The sequence below is a fragment of the Theropithecus gelada genome, chromosome 11 (assembly GCF_003255815.1).
Source record: "Theropithecus gelada isolate Dixy chromosome 11, Tgel_1.0, whole genome shotgun sequence".
NCBI lineage: Eukaryota > Metazoa > Chordata > Mammalia > Primates > Cercopithecidae > Theropithecus > Theropithecus gelada.
This window is the reverse complement of record NC_037679.1, coordinates 30,932,214-30,958,607: the sequence shown is the minus strand read 5'-3', so window position 1 is coordinate 30,958,607 and position 26,394 is coordinate 30,932,214. Positions and strand designations below refer to the sequence as shown.

Here is a 26,394-nt window from a genome sequence, read left to right as displayed (position 1 = left end):
CCCATGAGCTTACCACCTACTGAGCACTACAATACTTCTCAAACCTTGAAATTCAACTGGCTATCACCATCCTCATTTATTTTTATCATTTATTTTTACATAGTAGTTACTTATCACAGCAAGGCCAAAAACCCAGCTTTGCAAAGACATAACTTCATCAAAAAGAATGTAATGATTTAATGTTAAAACCTTTAGCTATTTCAGCTAGTAGTTAGAGTGGTGTCCTATAGATGTCTCTGTAATTCCCTTAAAAATTTTAAATATCCCATGGTGCTCCAGTTAGTCTGCTGCAGCAACCCAGGGCTCCTTGGTTAAGAACCATAGCCTTGTAAGTTTCCAGTCCCCTGGAGAACAAATTCTCTTAAAACTAGGCCTATGAAGCTATTAGCCATGTCTAACTGGATTAAAAATGTAAATTCTAAAGTAAATATATTTACATCTTTTAAAATTAGGACTTTAGAGGAGAACTTACCTAAATCAAAATCATACATACAATAGGTCATCAAAATGTCATGAAGCAAAATCAACCCTGGATTATCTTGGCCTTCATAAAACTTGTTTGTTCGATCTGTTCTGTTAACATCTTTTTCTGAAGAGGAAAATCATCACATATTTGAAAAGCTTCCAAAAAACAGACTCTTATAAAGCTCACATCTTACAAGTACAGAGTCATTTTTCTTGCTATTAATTTCACTCACCAAGCTTTATTTAATGAAGAAAAAATTCATCAAATTCTATTTCAAATATGCAATAAAGTAACATTTCAGAATTTTTTCAAGAATCAGTCCTCCTCCTCACAGGCAGATTTTAAAATATTTTTCAATGTTTATCTAAACATAGAAACCTTTCAACTGCATAGTGGAAAACATTTTCAATGAATTAAAAGCAACACTAAGTAATAATCTGCATTACCAACAAAAATGCCAGTCATTAATGCATGTCACAGATACTAGTACTTGAAAACTAATTTTAAAAAGCTACCACCTAATCAAGCATAATCAAAGAGATTTGTTTCATTCACAATTACTGCATTTATTATAAGTATCATCAAATTCTTTGTCATGTCTCAATCATCTTTAGGACAAATTATTTCCTTATTTTCCTATCTACACAATTTAGATTATCATTAAAGTTGGAAATGACTTCATGAGAAACAGATTTGGAAACATCATCATGAGTGTGTCCAAAGTTGTACTGACAATTCAATTCACAAACACTGATGCTTAAGTGCATCATGATGTGAGAGACTTTACAAGGAATTCTCCAAACTTGAATCTCTCAGTAAATTAAGAAGAAGTAACTTAAACAAACTGCTGTAGAATCAATTGTTTAAAAGTGATAACTGTCTCCCCCCAATTAACCTGAGTAATCTGAAAACTTTCTCAAAACTCTTTACAAAGAGATGAGGAGGTCAGGTGTGGTGGCTCACGCCTGTAATCCCAGCACTTTGGGATGCCGAGACAGGTGGATCACCTGAGGTGAGGAGTTCAAGATCAGACTGGCCAATATGGCGAAACCCTGTCTACCAAAAATACAAAAATTAGCCAGGCATGCTGGCGTGCACCTGTAATCTCAGCTACTCAGAAGGCTGCGGCACGAGAATGGCTTGAACCCAGGAGGCGGAGGCTGCAGTGAGCCAACATCGCACCACTGCACTCCAGCATGGGCCACAGAGTGATACTGTCTCAAAAATAGTAATAATAAAAAAAAGACAAGGAGATACAATAGAGTGGAATCTAACAACAGGATATGATGTGAGCTTAATTAGATTCTGTAACGGCATTTAAAAAATTATTCAAATATTTTAGCTTTCTGTTAAAATGTACTACATTTGATTTTTAAAAAGCAAGCAAATACCCACAGAATTGTGGATACAGTTCTCAAATAAGCAAAAGTAATACCAAAAAAATTCATGCTATTTATGTAAAATTACAATTAAAAATGTCAAAATGGGCCAGGTACAGTGGCTCATGGCTATAATCCCAGCACTTTGGGAGGCCAAAACAGGAGGACTGCTTAAGCCCAGGAATTCAAGAACAGCCTGGGCAACATGGCAAAACCCTGTCTCTACAAAAAATACAAAAATTACCCAGGCATGGTGACGCTTGCTTGTGGTACCAGCTACTCAGAAGGCTGAGGTGGGAGAATCACCTGAGCCCAGGAAGTTGAGGCTGCAGGAAGCTGAGATGGCACCACTGTACTCCAGCCTGGGCGACACAGCGAGACCCTGCCTCAAAAAAAAAAAAAAAAAATGAAACTGCTTCTGTCTCATTTCACAGTTGATGAAGTTCATAATTTTTATTAACTCAAGCATAATTTATATTACCACAATGCCAGTACAGAGTATCTGCCTTAATATGTTTTTTAAACATAGTAAAAAAAAGTTGTTTGTATTCTCATGAACTACCAGTATTTCTTCTTGTATAAATATTTAATAGTGACAAGCCAGGTGAAAATCAGAAAAGGGATAAAAAGTAATATATAAAAATGCTATTTTATAATTATTTCTAGAAATTCCATTTCTGAAAAGGAGTACTTCAGTTAAAAACAAAAAGCTCTTATTAAACCTAACTCTCCATCTAATGTGATGTAGCTAAAAAAAAAAGGCTGAAGAAAAACACAACCACATTAACTGACCCCATTTTATATTCACCATCACTAACATCAAGTGGATCCTGAATGCTGTCTGGCAATCCTGCTCTATTTCCCTTGTCCATTCACTCCCTATTCATAAAATTATTTTATACTTCCTTTCTCTTCAAGCCTCCATCTTCTCCCACATCCTAACTCAGATAAGGACCCTGCTTCCTATTTCTGAGAAAATGACACTATTTACAGAATTTCCACAGGTTCCCACTATTCTAACCACACAACCGTGTTTGAACTGATACAGTCTCCCCGCTCTCCTAACACTATAAATGAGTTTCATTAATTCTGTGGCAAAGACCAACCCCTCTACTTGTGCATGAGAACCATCCCCTATTGACTACCCAAGGACTCTAGTAATTCTTATCTAGTTACTCTAGTAATTACCTCCCTCTTCAGCTTTACCAGTTTTTCCTTTCTACTGGACCATTCCCATAGTATTCAACTTTATATTATTTCTTTCAACATCATTAAAACCTTTCTTAATCCTACTTTTCCCTCTAACTGCTAGCTCACTTTCTGAAACTACATCTGTTTTCAGCAAAACTCCTTGAAAGAGCTGTATGTATTGTCTCCAAGTTGTCTTCCATTTCTCTTCAATTCACTCTAATCAGGTTATCACATGCACCAATCCATCAAAATTCTTCTTTAATCAAAATCTCCAGTGATCTCCTTATTCCTCTATGCAATGGTCAATTTAAATAATCTTACTTGGCATCCCAATTACCCTTTCTTGAAATACTTTCTTCACTTGTCTTTTAGGACATCAAACTTTCATGTTTTCTATCTATCTATGAAATAGATAGCCACAGTTTCTCTGTGGCTCTTTACTTAGTCTCTTCTGCTATCTTCTAATTTTTCCTACTTATAAATTAAAGTGCCCCAGGGCTCAGTTCTTGGGCTTTTATTTTTATAACTGTACTACTCCCTTGGCAATTTAATCTATTTTTTTTCCTTCCAAGTTTTATTTTAGGTTCAAGGGGTACATGTGCAAGTTTGTTACACAGGTAACCAGTGTGTCATGGGGGTTTGGTGTACAGATAGCTTTGCCACCCAGGTAATGAGCATAACACCCAACAGGTAGTTTTTCAATCCTCACCCTCCTACCACCCTTCACTCTCAAACAGCCCCAGTGTCTACTGTTTCCTTTTTTGTGTCCACGTGTACTTAATGTTTCCCTCCTACTTGTACTGAGAACATGTGGTATTTGGTTTTCTGCATTAATTCACTTAGGATTATGGCCTCCAGTTCCACGTATATTGCTGCAAAGGCTAGGATCTCTTTATTATGGCTGCATAGCATTCTATGCTGTATATGTACATTTTCTTTATCCAGTCCACCACTGATGGGCATCTAGGCTGACTTCATGCCTTCGGTATTGTCAAATAGTGCTGCTATGAACATACACGTGCATTCACCTTTGTGATATAATGATTTGTATCCCTTTGGACATATATCCAGTAATGGGATTGCTGGGTCGAACGGTAGTTCTATTTTAAGTTCTTTGGGAAATGTCTAGACTGCTTTCCACAGTGGCTAAACTAATTTACATTCCCACCAGCAGTGTATTAGCGTTCCCTTTTCTCTACAACCTTGCCAGCATCTGTTATTTTTTGACTTTTTAGTAACAGCCATTATGACTACCAGGAGATGGTATCTCATTGTGGTTTTGAATTGTATGCTGCAATAACTAGTAATATTGAGCATTTTTCCATATGCTAGTTGGCTGTGTGTACATCTTCTTTTAAGACGTGTCTGCAGCCAGGCACGGTGGCTCACGCCTGTAATCCCAGCACGTTGGGAGCCCAAAGCGGGTGGATCACGAGGCCAGGAGTTCAAGATCAGCCTGGCCAAGATGGTAAAACCCTGTCTCTACTAAAAAAAATTCTAAAATTAGCCCACCATTGTGGCGGCCGCCTGTAATCCCAGCTACTGGGGAGGCTGAGGCAGAGAACTGCTTGAACCCGGGAGGCAGAGGTTGCAGTGAGCAGAGATTGCACTGCTGCACTCCAGCCTGGGCGACAGAGGGAGACTCTTTGTCTCAAAAAAAAAAAAAAGAAAGTCTGCTCATGTCCTTTGCCCATTTTTTAATGGGGTTGTTTCTGCTTGTTGATTTGAGTTCCTTACAGATTCTGGGTATTAGACCTTTGAAAGATGCATACTTTGCAAATGTTTTCTCCCATTCTGTAGGCCATTTACTCTGTTGATTGATAGTTTCTTTTGCTGTACAGAAGCTCTTTAGTTTAATTAGGTCCCACTTGTCAATTTCTGTTTTGGTTGTAATTGCTTTCGCAGTCTTCTTCATCAAGTCTTTGCCTGGGTCGATATCCTCAATGGTACTGCCTAGATTTTCTTCTAGGGTCTTTATAGTTTCAGGTTTTACATTTAAGTATTCAATCCATCTTAACTGATTTTTGTATATGGCGAAAGGTAGGGGTCCAGTTTAATTCCTCTGCATATAGCTAGCCAGTCAGCCCAGCAACATTTATTGAATAGGGAGTCATTTCCCTGTGGCTTGTTTTTGTCAGCTTTGTCAAAGATCAGATGGCTGTAGGTATATGGCTTTATTTCTGGGTTCTCTAACATGTTTTGTTGCTTTATGTGTCTGGTTTTTGTCCCAGAACTATGCCATTTTAGTTACTATAGCCTTGCAGTATACTTTGAAGTCAGGTAGTATGGCCTCCAACTTTCTTCATTTTGCATTAAGATTGCTTTGGCTATTTGGGCTCGTTTTTGGTTGCATAAGAATTTTTTTTCTAATTCTGTGAAAAATGTCATTGGTAGTTTGATAGGAATAGCACTGAATCTATAAATAGCCTTGAGCAGTACGGCCATTTTAAACAGTATTCTTTCAATCCATGGTATGAAATGTTTTTCTATTTGTTTGTGTTATCTCTGATTCCTTTCAGCAGTGTTTTGTAATTCTCATTACAGAGTTCTTTCACCTCCCTGGTTAGCTGTATTTCTAGGTATTTTATTCTTTTTGTGCCTACTGTGAATGGGATCACATCCTTCATTGGGCTCTTGGCTTGGACGTTGTTGGTGTATACCAACGCTACTGATTTTTGTACATTGATTTTGTAAACTGAAACTTTGCTGAAGTTGTTTATCAGATCTAGGAGCCTTTGGGCAGAGACTATGGGGTTTTCTAGGTATAGTGCCAGATTGCCTGTGAAGAGAGGGTGACTTCCTCTCTTCCTATCTGGATGCCTTTTCTTTCTTTCTCTTGCCTGATTCTATACCATGCTGAATAGGAGTGTCAGAGTGGGAGTGTCAGAGTGGGTATCCTTGTCTTGTTCTGGTTCTCAAGGGCAATGCTTCCAGCTTTTACCTGTTCAGTATGATGTTGGCTGTGGGTCTGTGATAGATGGCTCTTAATATTTTGAGGTTTGTACCTTTCTTTGATGCCTAGTTTGTTGAAGTAATCTAGTTTCATAATTCATCGTTTTATGTAATCTCATACTATCTATGTTGATGACCCCTAAATTTATCTCCAGTCCCATGAATTCCTGCCCTATATATCCACATTCAACTCAACATATTAACTTACGGACATTCAATAGGCATCTCAAAATTAAAATCTAAAACTGAATTCTAAATATTGTCTTCCAAACTTTCTTCTCTCACAGTTTTTCCCATCTTAGACAGAAACAAAAACAAAAAAACAGCAATATTGGCTGGGCACAGTGGCTCACGTCTATAATCCCAATACTTTATAACACTGAGATGGGAGAATTGCTTGAGGCCAGGAGTTGGAGACCAGCCTGGGAAACATAGTGAGACCCCATGTGTACAAAAAACTTTAAAAATTAGCCAGGTGTGGTGGTGCATGCATATAGCCCCAGCTACTTGGGAGGCTGAGGCTGGAGTATCCTTTGAGCCCGAGCTGCAGTGAATTATGATTGTGCCACTGCACTCCAGGCTGGGTGACAAGCAAGAATCTGTCTCTCGAAAGACATATTCTAGCAATATCCATATGTCATATCCTCTTCCCTTTACATCAAGCAGTTGCTCTTCCTCTCTTCCCATCTGGATGCCCATTATTTCTATCTCTTGCCTGATTGCTCTGGCTAGGGCTTCCAATGCTATACTGAACAGGAGTCATGAGAGAACCCCCTCTATTTTTCAAGTTTCTATTCAAATATCACTTTCCAACTAAAAGCTGTCTCTGCTTGCCCAAGTTAAAATGGCCAACATGGCACACAAACATCCTAACCCTCTTCCTTGCCTTATTTTTCTATTTGGCATGTATCACTAACATACCACATATGTCACTTACTTAACTTGTTTACTGTCTGTTCTTCCACAAGAATGAAAACTCCTTTAGGGCAAGAATTTTGCCTGTTTTGTGCACTGATGAATCCCCAATGCCTAGAGGACAGCCTAGTACATAATAGGCACTAAGTAATAATTATTGAAAGAATGAATAAGTGTATGAATGCTTGAAATAATCAATTTGGTTTTCAGAAAGATCCTTTGGTGATTTTAACCCATTTATGCCAGAGGTTACGAATTTCTGTGTGTGAAAAATCAGACCTTGGAGATGACCTTGAGCAGTAGGATAGAAATAACTCCCACAAACTCAGTGTTCCAATAATGGAAAACTAGACATAAATGAGTTAATGTGTTGCCAAGGTTAGAAACCACTGCTTTAAAAACAGGGATTCCTGAGCTTTCTTAACTGTCTCTTTTTCCACTAGGTGGCACATCTGTTTCCATGGATATTTATACTGATAATACCCAAATTTCTATCTCCTACCAGACTAGTCCAGACTATTCAACTAGTTATTTGACATTCCATTTGTATTTTTCACCTTAAGGTATATATACTTTAACACTTAATTCAATTTCACCATACTGCATTTCTCCTCATCTCCGTAAGGGGTATCACTAACTGCCTGTTTTCTAGTCGGAAACTGAGTCCTATTTTTTATTTCTCTTTCCCCTTCACACCCCATATTTAATACATCAGAAAGTCTTACCAACTCTAACACCAAAATATAACTTGAATTTACCTTTTTTTTTTTTTGAGAAGGGGTCTCACTCTGTCACCCAGGCTGGAGTGTAGTGCCACAATCACAACACACTGTGGCCTCAACCCCCCAGGCTCAAGTGATCCTCCCTCCTCAGCCTCCCAAATACTGGGATTACAGGTGGGAGCCACCATGGCCGGTCTCACCTACTTTTTACCTTCTCTATTACTATTTTCTTGCCTGGACTTCTGCTTTCTACTAACTGGTCTCCCTATTCCTACTCTTACTTTGATTGAATTTCCACAAAGCAGTAAAAATGATTTTAAAATGTAAATAAAATACTCTTCCTTAAAATGCTCCAATAGATTCTCATCACACTTAAAGTAAAATCCAGCTTATTGGCATGTATGCAAGACCTAAAGCTTACTGCGTAGTTTTGTTTTTAATAAAAGTAAATTTATACTACCTAAAAAGCTTTTGATAATCATTCTCAAAATACTTTTGGGAAAAAGCATTATAGAAAAAGAATGCTTTAAAACTAACTTATTTATACACTTCTACTGGCAGAAAGCATGGTATAGCTGAAAGGCCACTTAAAAATTAGATCTGAGTATGAATGAGTCTGAGCTATAAAACTAACCAGATAGATGGCTTAAGACAACTGACTAACCTTTCTGGGCTTCAATTTTATCTGCTAAAAATGAACAAAGTAGGCTAAAGTATGTCTCAATTCAAATTACATTATGGGGACTTTAAATATCTAAATTTTTCTACCAGTCTCCTGGAAAGGATGAGAACAGGACATGAAAGGTTGAGAATATCAGAGACATCAACACTGATGCTTGATATAAAGGGAAGAGGATATGGCATGCAGAAAGAAGAGGCTGAAAATACAAGTTTAGTTGACCTCCAACTTCCCTTCCAGTTCAAATACTTCACGCTCAAGCAGGAGTAAAACACCAGAATCCATTATTGTTTTTCCTATTGAAACTGAAAACAGCAAGAAGCTTCAGTTAGAAACTTTAGATAACTGCAAAACTCAGGACTCCCAACCTTTTGCCTTAATCAGAGAAAGGACAAAGTTTATTCTGGTATAATTTACATTTCAGAAAAATAAATTCTTTTTGGATCAAAAGTATCACTGCCAAAAAGATGTTGTTTTTATGTCCACAAACGGTACCAAATCAGCTTGTTATGTTGGGCTTTCTAAATAAAATTTTAAAAATTCTTTCTTTCATGAGAGGGCGTTAACAACAGTAACAAATCCCTCTATCGTTCTTTATGAAACCACAGATATACAAATCCAGATACCATAAAGGAATTTCAAAACTAAGTTCCAGTACTATCCAATGCTATCCTAAAATTACACAGACAATGTAATAAGAACCTTAAACTGGGCTCTGCACTTATTTAAACCATGTGACCTTGGACAAGTCATTTATGTTCTCCATGCTTCAGTTTCTCATTCGTAAATGGAGATTATGAATTGCAGCTAATGCTTTTATGATAAAATTCTATCAAGCATCTCTATGTTTTAGAGAACAGTTATCCCCAGGTAAATATTCTATTTTCAAATACTAACTAAACTTTATATCTGGAGTCATTTAATTTTAAAAATGAAATATATGTATATTTAAAGAAGTTCTGAAGGGATATAAACCAATACCTATTAACCATAATTATCTCTGGGTGACAGAAACAAAAATAATTTATATTTACCTCTTTTTGCTCATCTACAGTTACTAAATTTTCTACAATAAACACTTTCATAATAAAAAAGAAAATAAAGTGTTTAAAAAATGAAATTAATTCAACAAGCAAATACAGGTAAATAATCTTTTTTAGAAATTCATACTTTGGAACTGAAAATTAAATATATCAACACTTATAAATACACTTACTGAATTAATATGCCTATTGGAAGAGGAACAACAAAGAACATTAAACACACACTGCAATGTACTTTTCTATTCTGATTTCTCTTTTGAGCCCTAGCACTGTTAGCGTGTATCTTCACTTCTTTAATCTCATCAAGATTTCAATGTAATCCCCTCTTGCATTTCCAAAGTTGTTAAGAAAAAAATTACCGATAAGACTTCTATAATCTCTTAACCTTGAATTTCTTTTCTCTTGTTCCTGGCTGACAGATTTCCACTGCAGTTTCATTCTGAAGTATTCATCACTATAGAAAACAATTTGACACCAAAGAAAGCTATTTGAAAACTTTATTTTTAACACTGTTTAACTGGGTTTTTCTATAAACAGTATATCAAAGCATTTATGACGCTAACGGAATGTAAGTTCATAAAAACAACAGCGAAACGTTTAAAGTTAAGACAAGTAAGTGAAAACAAAAGAAAAAATACCCTATACATATCACAAAGTTTATGTGATAAACTTTGTTCCACTACTAGAAAAACTTTAGGTATTCTTTTACAAAAACATTTATCTAATCCTTAAAATCATCTCTAAAGTATTCTAATAATGAAATATCTTAACCACTAAAGTTTCTAAATAATTGTAAATACAAATCTAAGTGATTTTTTTTTTAAGTGACATTATAGTTCCATTTCCAAGCAGTTTATTGCAGAAACTAGTTAATGTAAAAATGTTTTAGAAGAACTGGTAAACATGCTGAAAAGAGAAGACTGTCAGATAACTTAAATATGAACATAATGACTGAAAATAGCTTTAACTCAAAGCCTAGACTGACAACTGAGAACAAGAAGTTGCACCTGGAAAGTTGGTCTGTGTTTCAAGTCTTAGAAATAACTTAAAATAGAAATACTCTTCCAAAAAGAATGAAGGATCCATTATAAGTGTATCAGAAAAGTAACTTAAAGGTAATTAATCTAAATAGCAAATATATTTCTTATGAGCCAATTTTAAAATTTCATAATGAATTGTAAAAATGAATCAAGACGAATGAGAGATGTTTTTAAGTGTATGTCTACATAGTTATCTTTCAAGTATGCAAAATGCTTGTACGAGGCTTATATAAGGGAAATAGAGTATGTTTATCTTCTTTTTACATATTCACAAAAATAAATGCAATGAGGTGCTTCTAATAAGTGTTTCTGATTTAAAATAATTAGAATGCTCATAATTTTTGAGTTAAAACAATAAAAATTAAGTTGTTTTCCCATTCCCTAGTCTATTCCAAATCCTCATCTAGAAACCCTATACTAATTTGTATGGGTGGGTTACTCGAATCTCTTTGAATGAATGTACAAAAGACCATTACTTACGTTTTTTGCTTTTGTAATTGGGTTCTTTCCTCCTTGGTACTGTCCCAGGGAAAATAACCCAGAAGAAATTTCCAAGCTTGCTTTCTCAATGCATGACTAAGTCCCTGAAGAAAGCATGCATATTAAACACATGAATGAAAAAGAATGCAATACTGTAAGTTCACAAAACTTGCATATAAAAACGAAAACTAATTTTTAAGAGGTAGTTTTATATATGTAAATAGTTCAATTCAGTGAATATCATCTTGTTTTTTACTTCTAGATCCAGAAGATCTAAGTAGCTGCCAGAAAGTTTAAACAGTACACAGAATACAGCAGCCTACAGCAGACAGACAGTGGGACTGGTGAGTCTAAGCCCAATCTTAAAGAATAAGGCAAATGCCACTGGAATGCAGGCCTCCTTCACAAAACCTACAGAACTTCAAATACGGAAGAATATCCTCCCCCAGAGTTAAGGGTATCCCTCTACCCAACCCCCAGGAACATCATAAGCACCTCACTCTGTCCCACTCAATCCAGGAATTTTAAGGCATCATTCATCAAGAAATAACGGAGTTCATTCCTCCCCACTTCCCCTGCCAAAAAACAACCACCACCACAACAACAACAAAACCCACCAAAACAATAACTAGGAGTTTATAATACTGAATACTAGGAGTTTGTAAGACAAGCCATATTAGAGTGTTTAAATTACCCCTCTAAATATCATCTGCTTCATACTATCTACATTTAAAATTCTTCCTTCAGAATCAATGTTCTTAGTCCATTCTTCCAGTGATACTGGCTCTTTCCTTTGAACAACAGGTCGTTCCCCCAAATCAATCTAAAAATAAGATAAGCAATAACAAGTACATATTTAACCAGTGAAATGAAATAAAGGCATATAGAAACTAAATTTAAAATACTATTTTTCAGACATGACTTCTAATACTTCTAAGATCATCCCTCATTTTCCCATGTTTAGTTTAACTATAATAGTTGGCATTACATATGTTTCCCTTCTACTAAACATACAACAAGCTGGGTTATAAGTTCAGAAACAGGAAACCCCACAGACTAAAAATATTTGTTATTAAAATAAAGTTCTTTACTATTTTGGGTTCAATTACATACATATAGAACATTCGACATGTAAATTCTATAAGAAACCTTCAAACCAAATGATATGCTGTATTATTTAAAAAGAAAGAATATATAATTATTCCATTAATCATATTCTAAAATTAGCTTTTCTTCTAAAGTTCGTATTTCTCAGAACTGATTCATGACCCACTAGCTTCACTTGGCATTTTCTATAGTGTTTTATTCAATTAACAGATGTTGATAATTTTAAAATACTATTTGCACGATAAACCCTTTAATTAAGCACTAAAATTTAGATATGTATAGTTTTCTAACTATGTACAAGCCTAGAATTGTAGCAAATTTAAGTCTTGCTGAGCACATATAAAGATCTGCCATAATTCGGGCCAAAACCCATCTTACTTGAAAAAGGAAGCATTACATGAGAATAAAAGCCCTAAAAGTAGTGTCCTGACTAGCTGTCTCTGATGCCTATGAGAAAACATGCCAAGTAAGGAACAGAACTAAGAGGCTATAGGAAAGGTTCGCTCTTCACTCTACTATGCACTCAATGAAACAAATTTCTTTATTATCAAAATGTAATCAAAGAAGAGAGATCCAACATTAATCAATAAAGAGTATAAGATAGAGAACAAATGAAGAATTTAGTGGCAGGACAAGCACTCATTGTCAGATATACCAGCAAAAAGTTGTAAGAACAGATTATGTAAAGAGGCAGATATCACCAAAATTAAGTTTCTATTTCTATAGTACACGTTCTCCTGTTAAAACATAAGAGCTATATTAATACTAATCTTTACTCACTCTTGTGATGACTTCAAATCCTGGTTCTTCTTGCTGATTTATCTTTAGACCTGAAATAGCATCACTAAGAAAATCTGCCATTTCTGAAGGTGGTCGTTGATGTGTAGAGGGATCGCTGCCTCTCAAACTGTCAAAAATGTAGTTTGTGACTTTGGAAAATCCTATCATAGTTGCTGTATAAGGGTCCTTTTTAATTTTCTATGCAGTGGGAAGAAAAACATTAGCATTATTAATTCAAATAAAGAAAAATGAATACTCCAACATGGGCAAAAAAAGCAAAGCTTTTTAAAAGAAAAGAAATCAGGACTAAAACAGAGTGTTCTAAGATTATCTTAAATTTGTATTTTCTTTCTTGGAAGAAAAATTTAAATTTTCTAAGCCAATCATTTCATTTGGTTAAAATAGCACAATAAATGGTAAGTTAATGCTATTGATTGAATTGCAGATAAACAAATGATTTGCAGGCTTCACTCAATCTGCATACATCAGAAAACATACGCAGTGCTTACTTTCCAGTGGTGAATGGCCCACAACAGCTTTCTTCTGTCTAGCAGTCCTGCCTTCACACAAAAAAAATATTTCTTGAAGTGTGTACTACCATGCTATTCTGACACAAAATATTTGATTGCTAAATTTAAAAGCTCATATTTAAATATTAGCTGACTTTTAATCTAATTACGTGAATAGTAAATCATGCCAACAAGAATAATTTATTCTGGGACAGTGCAACCCTGGAAAACGGCAAAAGGTTTTTCTACTGTTAAGCACTAGGGTAACTTCTGAAGCCCAAACTAATTGCTCATTCATATTTAGCAAAAATAGTTATTTATTAAATAATTATTTTCACAATAAGTAAAATTATCCTCTTATTTCCTATTTCAAATAGTGTTTAGTTCTCTCTCTCATCCTCTTTCCTAAAAAGTTCCCTCTATATCTTATTAATCTCTACATCTTCAAAACCAGGAAAAGAACAGCTGGGACACAGCAAGCTCTCACACATTTGTTAAATGAATAAGTGAATAAATAAATAAATGAATAAATCATCTCATTACTTTACATAGTCATCTGAGTGATAATTAAATTTACTTCTGCCTATTATTAAGTGTACATTTTTAGCCTAATGCAAGAACAATACTCAAATATTCTTAGGGGAATAAGATTGTCATGACGTCAGAACAACCTACTTAAATTCAAACCAGATTTTTGCCTAAATTGATGATTAATGAATTCAAACTGGCTTGCTCTGTCACCCCTGACCTAATCAATAAAAGTTATGATACAACTCTATTGATGTCTAATTTTAGTATTATAATAAACGGACAAACTGCCTTATGAGTAAGAACCAAGGAAGCCTCTGAGTCTTGCAAATAACATGAAAACGTATTATTGTTTCTGTAAAATTACAGAGAATAGTTCTAAAAAGATTACACAGAAACACACACATACACACATATATATATATATACCTGTCTCATTCTGCATACTCTCTGAGAAGATGAGAAGTAGGGGGCACATAAAATAATGCAGTCAGAATAATACATGATAGATTTAAGAAACATACTTGTATTAAACCATATGCTGGCTCATCAAGAAGATTTTCAAAAGACTGTGAAAGACTCTTATTTTGACAATTCACAAGAAGTGTTCTTTTATCCTGTGGAGATCTATAATAAAAAAGAGGATTTGTAGAAAATACTAACACACTGTATCAATTACTACGCAAACAATTACTGACACAAATGTTCCTTACAAAAAAAAAAAACAAAACATTTTAATGTCCAGTTCTAGAACAGTTTTCCATTAATATATTAGCAAATATTTAGTAACTATTTTAAAGGAGCTTCAAAACTACATGAAACATAAAATACAAAATTAACAAATACTAAATTAATACTCTGCATATAACATAAATAAAACAAACAAAGTATATTTTTATTCCAGGTAAAGCCAAAAGGATTAAATTGGAATGAACCTAAATTCTTCTCTAGAATTATAGTAGAAAACCATTACAAGATATCTGGCTTTATTATCATAAAAATTAAAGAAAGCCAAAACAGACATTAGGAGTCATCAGTATGTAATATTTACATATAGAAAATATGTCTTATTTTGAAATGGTTTCCACCTTCATTCACGGCTTAGTAATACTGTAATATAAGATGTTTAAAACGTAAGATATATTAGTTATTTGATAAAGATCATTAATCATACTAACCATAATTACAAATGCACACACATGAACATATTTTAAAAAGATTATTATGTATTGTTTGGGTAATACTATGTTTTTAGTTCTTGCTTATTAAACTATAGAAGCAAGTCTCTTCACATTTCTTAGTAATGACAGAATTTAACAAAATCTTTTCAAAACAGACATCTAATTTCTAGTCATCTGACAAATTATCTAGTCTTTTTTCTATTTAGTGAGTTTTATGACTTCGTTCTAATAAACTGAGAACTTTTCTATGTTTAAAATAAAAATTAAATATGTCATTTTGCTGCTATACACCTCCTGTTTATTATGTTTGAGATAAGATCTTTAATAACAGTTATCTCTTCTCAATTCTAACATAACAGGATGCAACAGTAATGCTAGAGGGAATATGAAATCTAAAACAGGATCCTTATATTCTTACATAGTCAAAAACAGCACTCCATCTGCATATACAACAACAGTAGCTAATAAGCCCCTTGGCTTTTTAAAAAGGGCTGAGATTGAGTCATTTGATATAGGAGGAAAAAACCATACATTTTAAAACATTCACTTTTCTGAATATTTTGAGGGGTCACAATTAATAGGCAGACTTACAGATTCTCTCACAAGGCATTTTTTAAACGATGGACCTTGAAATGTAGCATCAGAAAAGAAAAGTAGCTAAAAAACAAAATTTTATTCATAGCACAGTGCTGCTAGCACTATTTTGTTTCTAACAATAAATTAAGCCAAATTATTTCTTTAAAACCCAAATTAAAAAATGCTCATGAAAGTCAAACCACTGTCTATACATATAAAAGAGGAACTAATACGCAACTTTCAGCTCTCTGGGCTCAGATAACTCTATGGCTCCATATCTTAAACAGTGGCCACTAAACTGGAGATCAGAAGATGAAATGACTGGCTTACCAACAAGCAACCACAAATATTTTTTAAAAATAAATTCCTTCTTTTCTTTTTCGTAACTACTACTCTGTGATGGGGGGTGGAGGAAGCTCTAAGAAGCAGGGAAGATATGAAGAAAGTAAAGACCTGACTGCCCCAAAGGTAATCAACAAAACATTTAAAAAGTACATCAGTCAATGGACAAGTAGTACACTGTTATACTGCTAGGCAATTAAAGAGCTCATCATAAGGAAGACTGGTATTCCAAAATATTACCAGAATGTCTCCACCTGCCAGGTCACCACACTGATTTAATTTATAAATACGTATTCTGGGAAGTTGATCTCTCATGCTAACATTATTCAAGACTTTCAAACTCACTGCAGTAGTAAGACGAACGTTTAATGATGCTAATCCAGCAATTCTATTACAGCCTGCTAAACAATTTGAAGAAAACTATAGTCTAATATCACAACTATAGAAGCATATCTCCTGAAAATTCTGAAGTATATCCTAGGCTTTGGAGTGAGCCTCTCCCAAAGACCTCATAATAAACTCAGAAATTATAAACTGAACAATGCTTGTACACCCAAATGTAGCAGTAATTATTTTATATTTCTATTAAGAATGACCAACATGTAAGGCTAAAGAAATAAACAGCATTGCAGAGATTATCAATCAAAACTGGGAATAAAAAATAGAAAGGTACAGTAACAAAATTTTACATCTAGAACCTACTCTTTTAAATGGTTGGTGCTGTTTGATGATACAACCAATTTGGCTTTTTAAGGGAATATTTTACTGCTTGGATATTTGCATATCAATGTAAAAATGGCCCAATATACAAAATAACTTAATGGAATCAACAGGTCTTATTCATATCTTAGCAACCAACTTGGTCCAGGAAAGTAAGAAAAACATATTCCTAGCTCATTCTTTTATCCAAGTGAACATCACATTCTAAATGATGATAAATCAAAGAACACTTACAAACACGAACAAATATGACAGTTTTCCTGGTAAATAAGAAAAGTATCTGAAAAATATTAAGCATCAAGAAGATGGCCTATGTTGCACTGACTAGATCAGGTTGTTGAGACTGAAAGAAGGAACTACACATGACTAGCCTAGCAGGGCCTCTTCCTGGCGCTTGTGAGTCATCTAGGTTGCCCACTCCTAGATTACTGGCAATCTCTGCTGGTCCATATGGTAAGGCCCTGCTCCTGTAAGAGGAAATTTAGCTCTTTAGGAAGATAAACTTAACTCACTAGGAAGTGGATTGGGAAGACAACAAGGCCACAAAAGCAAGCCACATTCCTCAATTTATCTTAATCAAAAATAAAAAAAGTTATCTGGTCTAATTCTCTTCATTTTGAACTCAAAAGAAGACAGGAAGGGTGACCGCTGGCATCCCAATGAGGCTGAAATCAAGATTTCCTTGACTACTCTTCTGTGTGGTCTCTAAAACAATCTTTGACCATAGAAATAAGACTCTGGAAACATCGTTTTGCTTAGGATAACTGTTCCAGGGACAGGAAATGAGAACCCCCTGGCTGACACCTAGTAGAATAAAAATTGGGTATAATATTTAGATATTTTCATTTATGTGAACTTTAACTTAAAATTTTGGGAATTCCACTTATTTGAATCTTAACTAACAAGAACAAGGGCCTTTAAATTTCTCCTTAAGAATTTTGTAATTCACAATAGCAAAGGTGTGAAATAAACCTAAACGCCCATCAATGGTAGGCTGGATAAAGACAATGTGGTATATATACACCATGGAATAGTACGTAGTCATAAAAAGAATAAGATCATGTCCTTGGCAGCAACATGGATGGAGCTGGAGGCTATTTTCCTAAAGCAAACTAATGCAGGAACAGAAAGTCAAATACTACATGTTCTCACTTACAAGTGGGAGCTAAACAACAACACATGGACACAAAGAGAGGAAAAACAGACACCAGAGACTACTTGAGGGTGGAAAGTGCGAGGAAGGAGAGGATCAGAAAAACTACCTATCAGATACTATACTTATTACGTGTGACAAAATTATTTGTACACCAAAACCCCATGACATGCAGTTTACCTACTTAACAAACCTGCACATATACCCCTGAACCTAAAATAAAAGTTAAAACAAAAAAGATTCTGATAGTGAGGGATGGCTTATATAAATTTGGGACTTTTTAAATACTGGAACAGCTTTATTCTACTACTTGGACTCTATAAAATCTATGGTGAGCTACATGGCATAATACAATTGGGCATAATTTGTGACAGGAAGGAGACTAGGGAGGGAGCACTTATTTTCAGCCTACAGCATGGAGGGGCCTTGGAGATAAAATATTTGATGCACTGTTTTTACACGTTTCAGACCATTCATGGGTCAAAAAGTAAATTGCCCTCCCAGTGTCACAGGACAATACACAAAGTAGTGGCTGATATTAGGAGAATAGCATTTGAAGTAGTTACGTGATACTATCTCCTTCCCCAAGAACAGCAGCCACATCCTGGTTCACTAAAAACTTAATGATTGGCCGGGCGCGGTGGCTCAAGCCTGTAATCCCAGCACTTTGGGAGGCCGAGACGGGCGGATCACAAGGTCAGGAGATCGAGACCATCCTGGCTAACACAGTGAAACCCCGTCTCTACTAAAAATACAAAAACTTAGCCAGGCGAGGTGACAGGCGCCTGTAGTCCCAGCTACTCGGGAGGCTGAGGCAGGAGAATGGCGTGAACCCGGGAGGCGGAGCTTGCAGTGAGCTGAGATCCGGCCACTGCACTCCAGCCTGGGTGACAGAGCGAGACTCGGTCTCAAAAAAAAAAAAAAAAAAAACTTAATGATTAAGCCTAATGAGAAGAGAAACAAAGTATACAAAGCTTTTTCTCTTTTACCAAATCATTAAAGGGTGCAATTAATCACTTAGGCTCACATCTCCTCCAACTCTATCCTCCCCTTAGTTGATTTCATTTCCTCTCAGAGTTTCAATCACTCCCACACATGGAAAACTTACATGTTATCCTAATATACTCTTACAGTGCCATATGTCTTATTCACAGCACTTATTATAGCTGCAATTTAAGGCAGGGGCCATGTCTTTTTTGATTACTGCTTTCCTTCCAGAAAATAGCACTGCTGCATCTAAGACACAGTAGGCATTCAAAAAAATACTTGAATTAAATGAAAAAAAAAAAAAAAGAAACATGTACAAGGAACACCATTCCATGGCTTCACATTTTCAAACGGAAATAAGCACTTCTCCTAAAGAAACTCTCCTTCCCAGGGACTTAAGTGCTGAGATTGGGAAAGAGTAGGGTAGCATAATTCCTTCCAGGCTCGCTCTCTCCCCCTCTCTCTTACATCTGCCTATCAACAAGAGAAGGTGCTTTCATTCTGCTCTCATTCACATCCTCAGTGGTCTGTCCTCATTAGGAAAGCCTGTGGGTATCAAGAAGTAGCAACAACCAGTTTAGTTCAAAACTAATCTGGGATGAATTATTATAATGCCATATGTCTAAACCCCTCTAATAACATTATTTTCATCACCATCTCTGATTTTTTTTTTTTTTTTTTTGAGGCGAAGTCTCACTCTGTCACCTAGGCTGGAGTGCAATGACACGATCTCTGCTGACTGCAACCTCTGCTTCCCAGGTTCAAGCAATTTTCCTGCCTCAGCCTCCCGAGTAGCTGAGATTACAGGTGCTCGCCACCACACCCGGCTAATTTTTGTATTTGTAGTAGAGATGGGGTTTCACCATGTTGGCCAGGCTGGTCTCAAACTCCTGACTTCAAGTGATCTGCCCACCTCGGCCTCCCAAAGTGCTGGGATTACAGGCATGGGCCAATGTGCCCATCCCCATCTCTGATTCTCATACTTCTCATTTGTTTACAAATTTAGAAAAGGAAACAAGCTTTCACTTGCTACTCTCAAGAAAACACGAACACCACATATTCAAGGTATATATACCCCTATAACTGCTTAAGTGGTTATCAAGACTATCCTTGAACCCATCCAGGATAGAAAACTCTACCTCCTGAGAAAAACCCTGTCTCCTAATTTCTTTTTGGAGTTATATAAAGCAAATCTCCAATCTGTTTCTCACAAAAAACTTTCAAAAAGTATTTGTCAAATTGATAATTATCATGCCATTTATTCATTCAACTAATATTTATTGCACATTTATTATGTACCAGACACTGTAGCTAGGAACTAGGAATAATACGGAAACAAGATAGACACAATCCCTATCCTTCAGAAGTTTACATTCTAGAGTAAAACACAAAAGAATAGACAAAATTATTGTATACTGTTAGGTGCCATGAAGGAAGCAAACGAGAAAATTAGATAGCGAGGAGCAGAGACAGGAAAACTACATTAGATGGGGAAAGAGGGCATCGTGGAAAGCCCCTCTGAGGAAGTGACATTAAATGGAGACCTCAGGAATCAGAAAGAGGGGGAAATATTCCAAGTAGAAACAGTATGCATAAAGGACCTTAAGACACAAAAGAGTTTAGGGGGTTTTAGGAACTGAAAGAAATCCGCATGAGTAGAATGGAAAAGACAATAGCATGAGATGAGTTTTAAGAGATAAACAGAGCTAAGACAGGGCAGGCCCTTGTTGATAACAGTGAAGAAGTTTGGATTTTATTTAATGTTGCATCGAAACTTCTCTTCTTCAAGTTAAACCACATCCTTCAATGAAATATTTTTCATAGGACCATTCTGATCCCTTCCTTACCCTGGGTTATCTCTTTAATACAGAATAGGTAGTCTAGCACATTTAAAATGCAGTGTTTATTACTTGCAGTTCAAGCCTACTTCTCCAAAATACAATCAGTAAAAAGTAGAGAGGGGCTACCTCCTCCCTCATCCTAGATATTAAGCTTTAATCAACAGTCTCAGACCAAATGATCTCATTTGTGAGTTATGTCACAACACTGCTACTGAGCTTACTATGGTGCTAAAACTCCCTAGTCTTTAATGCCTGCTACTCAATAACCATAACCTTCTATTCCAATCATGACACTGTCTCTCCTGAAATCTACTCATCCTCTCAATGGTAACTTATTTACAGGTTCTCACTTCGAGATCCAAGATCCACATACCACCAAGCAGGTCTGACTTTCTTACACTTACTGGCACTGAACAGCTTGCCTATTGCCAGCCAGAGATGATTAACAAAGTAGGGGAGAATCTCATGCCAGAAAATACACGGTCGAGACTCCCAGTTTTTATATCACTTCTAGCCTTATGGAATCTAAATTCAGGCAAGGTGTTAAATTCTACTATAAAGTGAGGACATTATAAATGAAGTTAGTGGCTGGGCCCAGGGGCTCACGCCTATAATCCTAGCACTTTGGGAGGCCGAGGCAGGCAGATCACCTGAGGCCAGGGGTTTGAGACCAGCCTGGCCAATATGGTGAAACCCTATCTCTACTAAAAGATACAAAAATTAGCTGAGCCTGGTGGCACATGCCTGTAATCCCAGCTGCTCAGGAGGCTGAGGTGGGAGAATTGTCTGAACCCAGGAGACGCAGGTTGCAGTGAGCCAAAATCACACCACTGCACTCCAGCCTGGGTGACAGAGTGAGACTCCATCATAAACAAACAAACAAACAAACAAAGTTAGCAATCATTCCCTGCAGTTCTCCCAAGCCCAAAACCTCAACTTCTCCCTTCTCACCTCCATACATCCAATCCATCACAAAATCTAATCCTATAATCTAATACTGCAAATACTTCCATCTTTCCTGTCACTATCCCAGTTCAGGTCACTTTAATCTCACCTGGATAACTGGAAGAATCTGCTAACATGACCTCAGCTCTTTGGCCTCATCTTTAACTGTATTACCCTCCCCTCCTCATACTTTGCAGACCTGTAATACTGAATTAATTTGCTGTGTGATTACATCATGTTTGTACTCTTCCCTTGTAAAACATGCTTCCCTCTAAATATCTCCTTCTCTTTCCTTATAATGGTCACTCATTTTTCAGGTCTCTACTTAGATGCTTCTTCCTCCAGGAAGTCTTCCTTGATCCCTACTCCCAGTTTCAATTAAGTGCCCCTCATTCCTTCCCAGGAACTCCCAAAGCAGCTGACACTTCTTTCATCTTAGTTCCTCAGTTTTAATTGCCAGACTATGAATTCTCTGAGACCCAGGAACACCCCTGTTTTACTACTAAATATGAAGCATCTACCACAGTGTTGGGATGTAATAGATACCCAAAAAATATTTGCTGAGAGTAAGAGTGAGGAAGCATGTGTATGTACAGATGCACACAGGTAACTAAATGAGAGACAAGATTTTTGGAAAGTGGTAAGGCCCTGTCGTCCAACTGAGAAATAATTTTATAAAGGACTTAGGACTTGCCTGACTTAAAGTTGCAACATCACAAGTATAACTGTGTATTTAGTAGAAAATACATAATAAAGGGTAAATTAGGTAAATATATAGGCCATAAATTACTAACGCATTATCATTCATTTAAATGTAGAAAAAATATTAAACTACTCTTTTCTTTGTAACAGTAATTAGGTGGTAAGTCTCAGATTCAAATTACTAAAATAACACAGTATGATTCAGTCGTTATTCCAAATAAATCAATATCCCAGAAAAAACAAAGCTGTTCATGTCCTCATATGCACATAGGTCACTGATGCCCAAGGTCAAGTAAAAATAGTTCGCTTTGGGATTAATACAATGATCCAGTTTCAATAAGTAGAAAATAATATGATACTTACTCACACAATACCACATATTTTTCAAGAGATTCAATCAGTAGTTTGCTATCTCCTTGATGAAAGTGTAGAGCAGGGAGAACGACGTCATCCTTTAGACAGAATACCAAATACGACCAGCCCATACCCTCTTTGTTTTGCTTGATTGATTTCAGGTCTGTCAAACTGAACAGGAATGACCATTTGCTTTTCCCATTTCTATGACTTGGAGCATCTTAAAAACAAGAGAGTGGGGCAAAATATTTTTGTTCACCTTTTTAAAAGGTACTGACAGTGCTCTCCATGACTGCGTAACATAAATTAGTTGAACCCAGGGAATCAGTACAGCACTCATATTATTATGGCTTCCACCTGTATTAGATATGGCAACTTATATGTTCTTTTAAAAAATGATTTTTAAAATAATTATCCTACCACATATAAATTTTTTAAATGTTATTCCTATGTAAAATATAAGCTTTGACCAAAAAAACTGATCATGGCTTTGCAAGCAGGTGGACTGGATTCATATTGCAGTACTACCATCTTACTAACTGAATGACATGGGGCAAATAATTGAATGTCTCTGAGCCTCAGTTACTTTGTTTGTAAAATGGAGATAATTATACTTACCTCCCATTGTAATTCTATTAGTAAGAATTAGGAGATAATACTTTTCAACTAACTAGTACAAGCCAAGTATACAGAAAATTCTCAGTAAATGTTCATCTTTTCTACTCCCCCCAAAATAAGAATAGCTTAATTCTCTTGAAGAGTCAAAAAAACAAAACAAAACAAAACAAAACCTTTATTCCTTCATTTCCTTTTGTAATTATTTTTAGGACACTACACTTAGTAGTGAAGTAAGCATACTGATATAAAAAATAACACTGGAGTGAATATACAACACTCTATTTGCAGAAAAACAAAGTACAGCAAGAAATTGAGGATGAAAAGATAAAAAGTTGTGAATGCTTCAAAAATAATGAATCAATTGATAAATTAACTTTCTACTAAATCAAGACCTCAGTTCAAACCAAATTATAGTTATGTAAAATACAGCATGTTCTGAGTTTGTGGCTTCGTTATAGAAGCTAAAATTCCAGGTTTGCGAACATTATCCTAATTGATAACAAGCAACTTAAACATCAACTATTTAAAAAAAAAAACTGAAAGAGAAAAAAAATTTCTTCTCACTAATGATGCTAGTACTTACAATTCACTTCTAATGTAAAACACCATTTTAACAATTTAACTCCAACATAAGTAAGCTGTGTCTCTGAAATTCCTTTCCTAAAATGTTATTTCTTAAGAAGTATCATACTATCCTGCTATTCAAGACCTTTATTAATTCTGTCCCACACTACCAATCCCACAAAGATAAACTACTTAGAAGGAAGCTGCTTACTAGACTAGATCAGAAGACATATTAACCAGTGTTGACCTGCATGTATGTATCACCTTCCTATCTGCAATCATCTCCAATAAGATCTCTTGAACTCATAAAAAGAAATCTACAGCTTACAGAACCTCTATCTGCAAGGAAACCATGCGTCATCATTATTTCATGGACACTTAAACAAGTATCATTTGAAGGAAGCTAAAGTGACTTATCTATATACAATGACTAGCAGCTTTCACACCAGTCTGGACAGTGAACTCACAAGATACACTAGATTAAGTGCCATGTGTCCACTTGACTACTTTACATAATGTTTCACTGGTGTTTATATTATAGAGCTCATAAGACCACTTCAAGCTGATACCTAAGTGAGAACAGTTCTAGAATTTCAACTTACTCATGAATCATTTAAGTGTGAATGTACTTAGACTACCTAGAACAGATACATACTGCTAGCTTATCTGCAAAGACCAAAAATATTTCACAGAAAAACAGCAATGGGAAAAAGAAGAAAAAAAAGAAACCCAAAAAACTACATATAGACAATTTTTTAAATTAAATTACTCAACGGCACAGAGTATTTTATCTAAATTATTGCAAGTAAATCATATGAAGTATATTAAACACTATATGTATGCTATATGAATTATTAGAAGTTTGTGCATATTCAAGAATAAAGGGTTTTTTTATAGATTTTTCCCTCATTAACAGAAGAGACATATATTACATACAAAAGAAAATGTCTCACACATTTCCACATTTAAAGCTCTGACAAAGAAATATTTAAATTTAAAACCCTAACAAACAAATATTCTAAGCCTTCTACTAGAATAAAAGCTTCATGAGAACAGGAACTTTATCTTGTTCACAGCTATATCCTCAGTGCTAGAAGAGTCAGTAAGTAGTCAAAGACGAAAGATCTGTTGAATAAGTCAATTAACAACCTAGTATCAAGTCAACATAAAAGTAATCTGCAAATTAGTCTGCTGCAAATAGCTGGCCAGAAATAGAAATGGTTACAAAGGAAAACAGAAATCAAGAGTGAACTCAAACTATTTTTCTACTCAAAGCAAATGTAAAGAAAATCATTTAGTTCTAATGAATTTACTATGTCACCAAATATATGTAAAAACTATCTCCAACACACTAACATGAGAATACTAAATACCAGAAGAACTGAACAAACAGCTCTACCCTTCTTGTAAGTAGAACAGTTCAGTAAATCTCTATATGCCTTGAATAGAATTAACATCAAGGACAAATTTTATTTGGATGGATCTCTAGAACGAACATGAGACAGTCTGATGTTCTTGGAAGGAATATTTCCAAAACATTTAATCTGTCTGGTATATAACAAAGGATGTAGCAGTAGAAACTCTTATGAAATATAAAGCGAAAATGCTCTTAAGAAGTATAAAATTAAGTAAGTCTGACAGTCAATTTTTTAAAAGTTTGTCCCAAATTGACTTTGTGCCTCACACAAAAAAGAAAAAAGTACAAAGTTAAAAATGAGAAGGGTAAAAGATAAGAAAAACAAAGGCTTTTTCTTTGGGGGAAAAAAACTTTTAGAAAATAAAAAAGCTTCATAATGACATACATTTAAAACCTCTGGAATTTCTAAGCTTGAGGGTTCAAAATAAACCCTCAAGCTTAGAAATGAACCCACGGGCTTAGAAAATGCCTCCTTTTTTTTTTTGAGACGGAGTCTTGCTGTGTCGTCAGGCTGCAGTGCAGTGGCATGATCTCGGCTCACTGCAACCTCCACCTCCCAGGTTCAAGCGATTCCCTTGCCTGGTACTTATAGGCATGCACCACCACGCCCGGGTAATTTTTTGTATTTTAGTAGAGACAGGGTTTCACCATTTTGGCCAGGGTGGTCTTGATCTCCTGACTTCGTGATCCACCTGCCTTGGCCTCCCAAAGCGTTGGGATTACAGGAGTGAGCCACCGCGCCCGGCCTTTAACTTTTAATAACTACAAAATAAAGTCTGTTCACCACTTTATAAGTCCACTCTGTGGTCAAGCCACAAGCAGGATTTACCTCTGTTGTTTTTTGCTAAGCTATACAGCTACACAGAAGTTCTCAACTCTGATCACACATTAAAGTCATCTGAAGACCTTTTAAAAAGCACAGATACCCAGGCTGTATCTCTAGAGTCTGATTTTTGGTAGTATTTTTTAAAAATCTAACCTACACAGGTGATTTCAATGTGCAGCCAAGGCTGAGAACTACTAACAAAGTGATCTTTATTGTCAGATTATGCTTTTCTCGTCCATGTAATGTTTCTTTCTTTTATGAAATTCTGGGCTACAAACCTGTATAGCAATATTACTATACTGAATACCATAGGCAACTGTAACACAATGCTAAGTATCTGTGTATCTAAACACGTCTAAACACAGAAAAGGTGATGC

General features: G+C 35.6%; 1 protein-coding gene across 6 annotated transcripts in view; it reads right to left on the bottom strand.

Moving 5' to 3' along the window:
• The window catches only part of TBC1D15 (TBC1 domain family member 15), an 81,871-nt gene that overhangs the window by 14,889 nt on the left and 40,588 nt on the right, over nt 1-26,394 (bottom strand). For 5 of the 6 annotated variants that reach the window (XM_025401921.1, XM_025401923.1, XM_025401925.1 and 2 more), the window contains 7 exons: nt 22,602-22,812; nt 14,316-14,418; nt 12,755-12,952; nt 11,562-11,690; nt 10,868-10,971; nt 9,707-9,801; nt 473-589 (listed from right to left, as the gene is read on the bottom strand). In XM_025401921.1, coding sequence (XP_025257706.1) covers nt 473-589; nt 9,707-9,801; nt 10,868-10,971; nt 11,562-11,690; nt 12,755-12,952; nt 14,316-14,418; nt 22,602-22,812 — 957 coding nt within the window. Of the gene's footprint in view, nt 1-472; nt 590-9,706; nt 9,802-10,867; nt 10,972-11,561; nt 11,691-12,754; nt 12,953-13,263; nt 13,315-14,315; nt 14,419-22,601; nt 22,813-26,394 lie in introns of all 6 variants that reach the window. The other variant, XM_025401920.1, reaches the window with a different exon arrangement.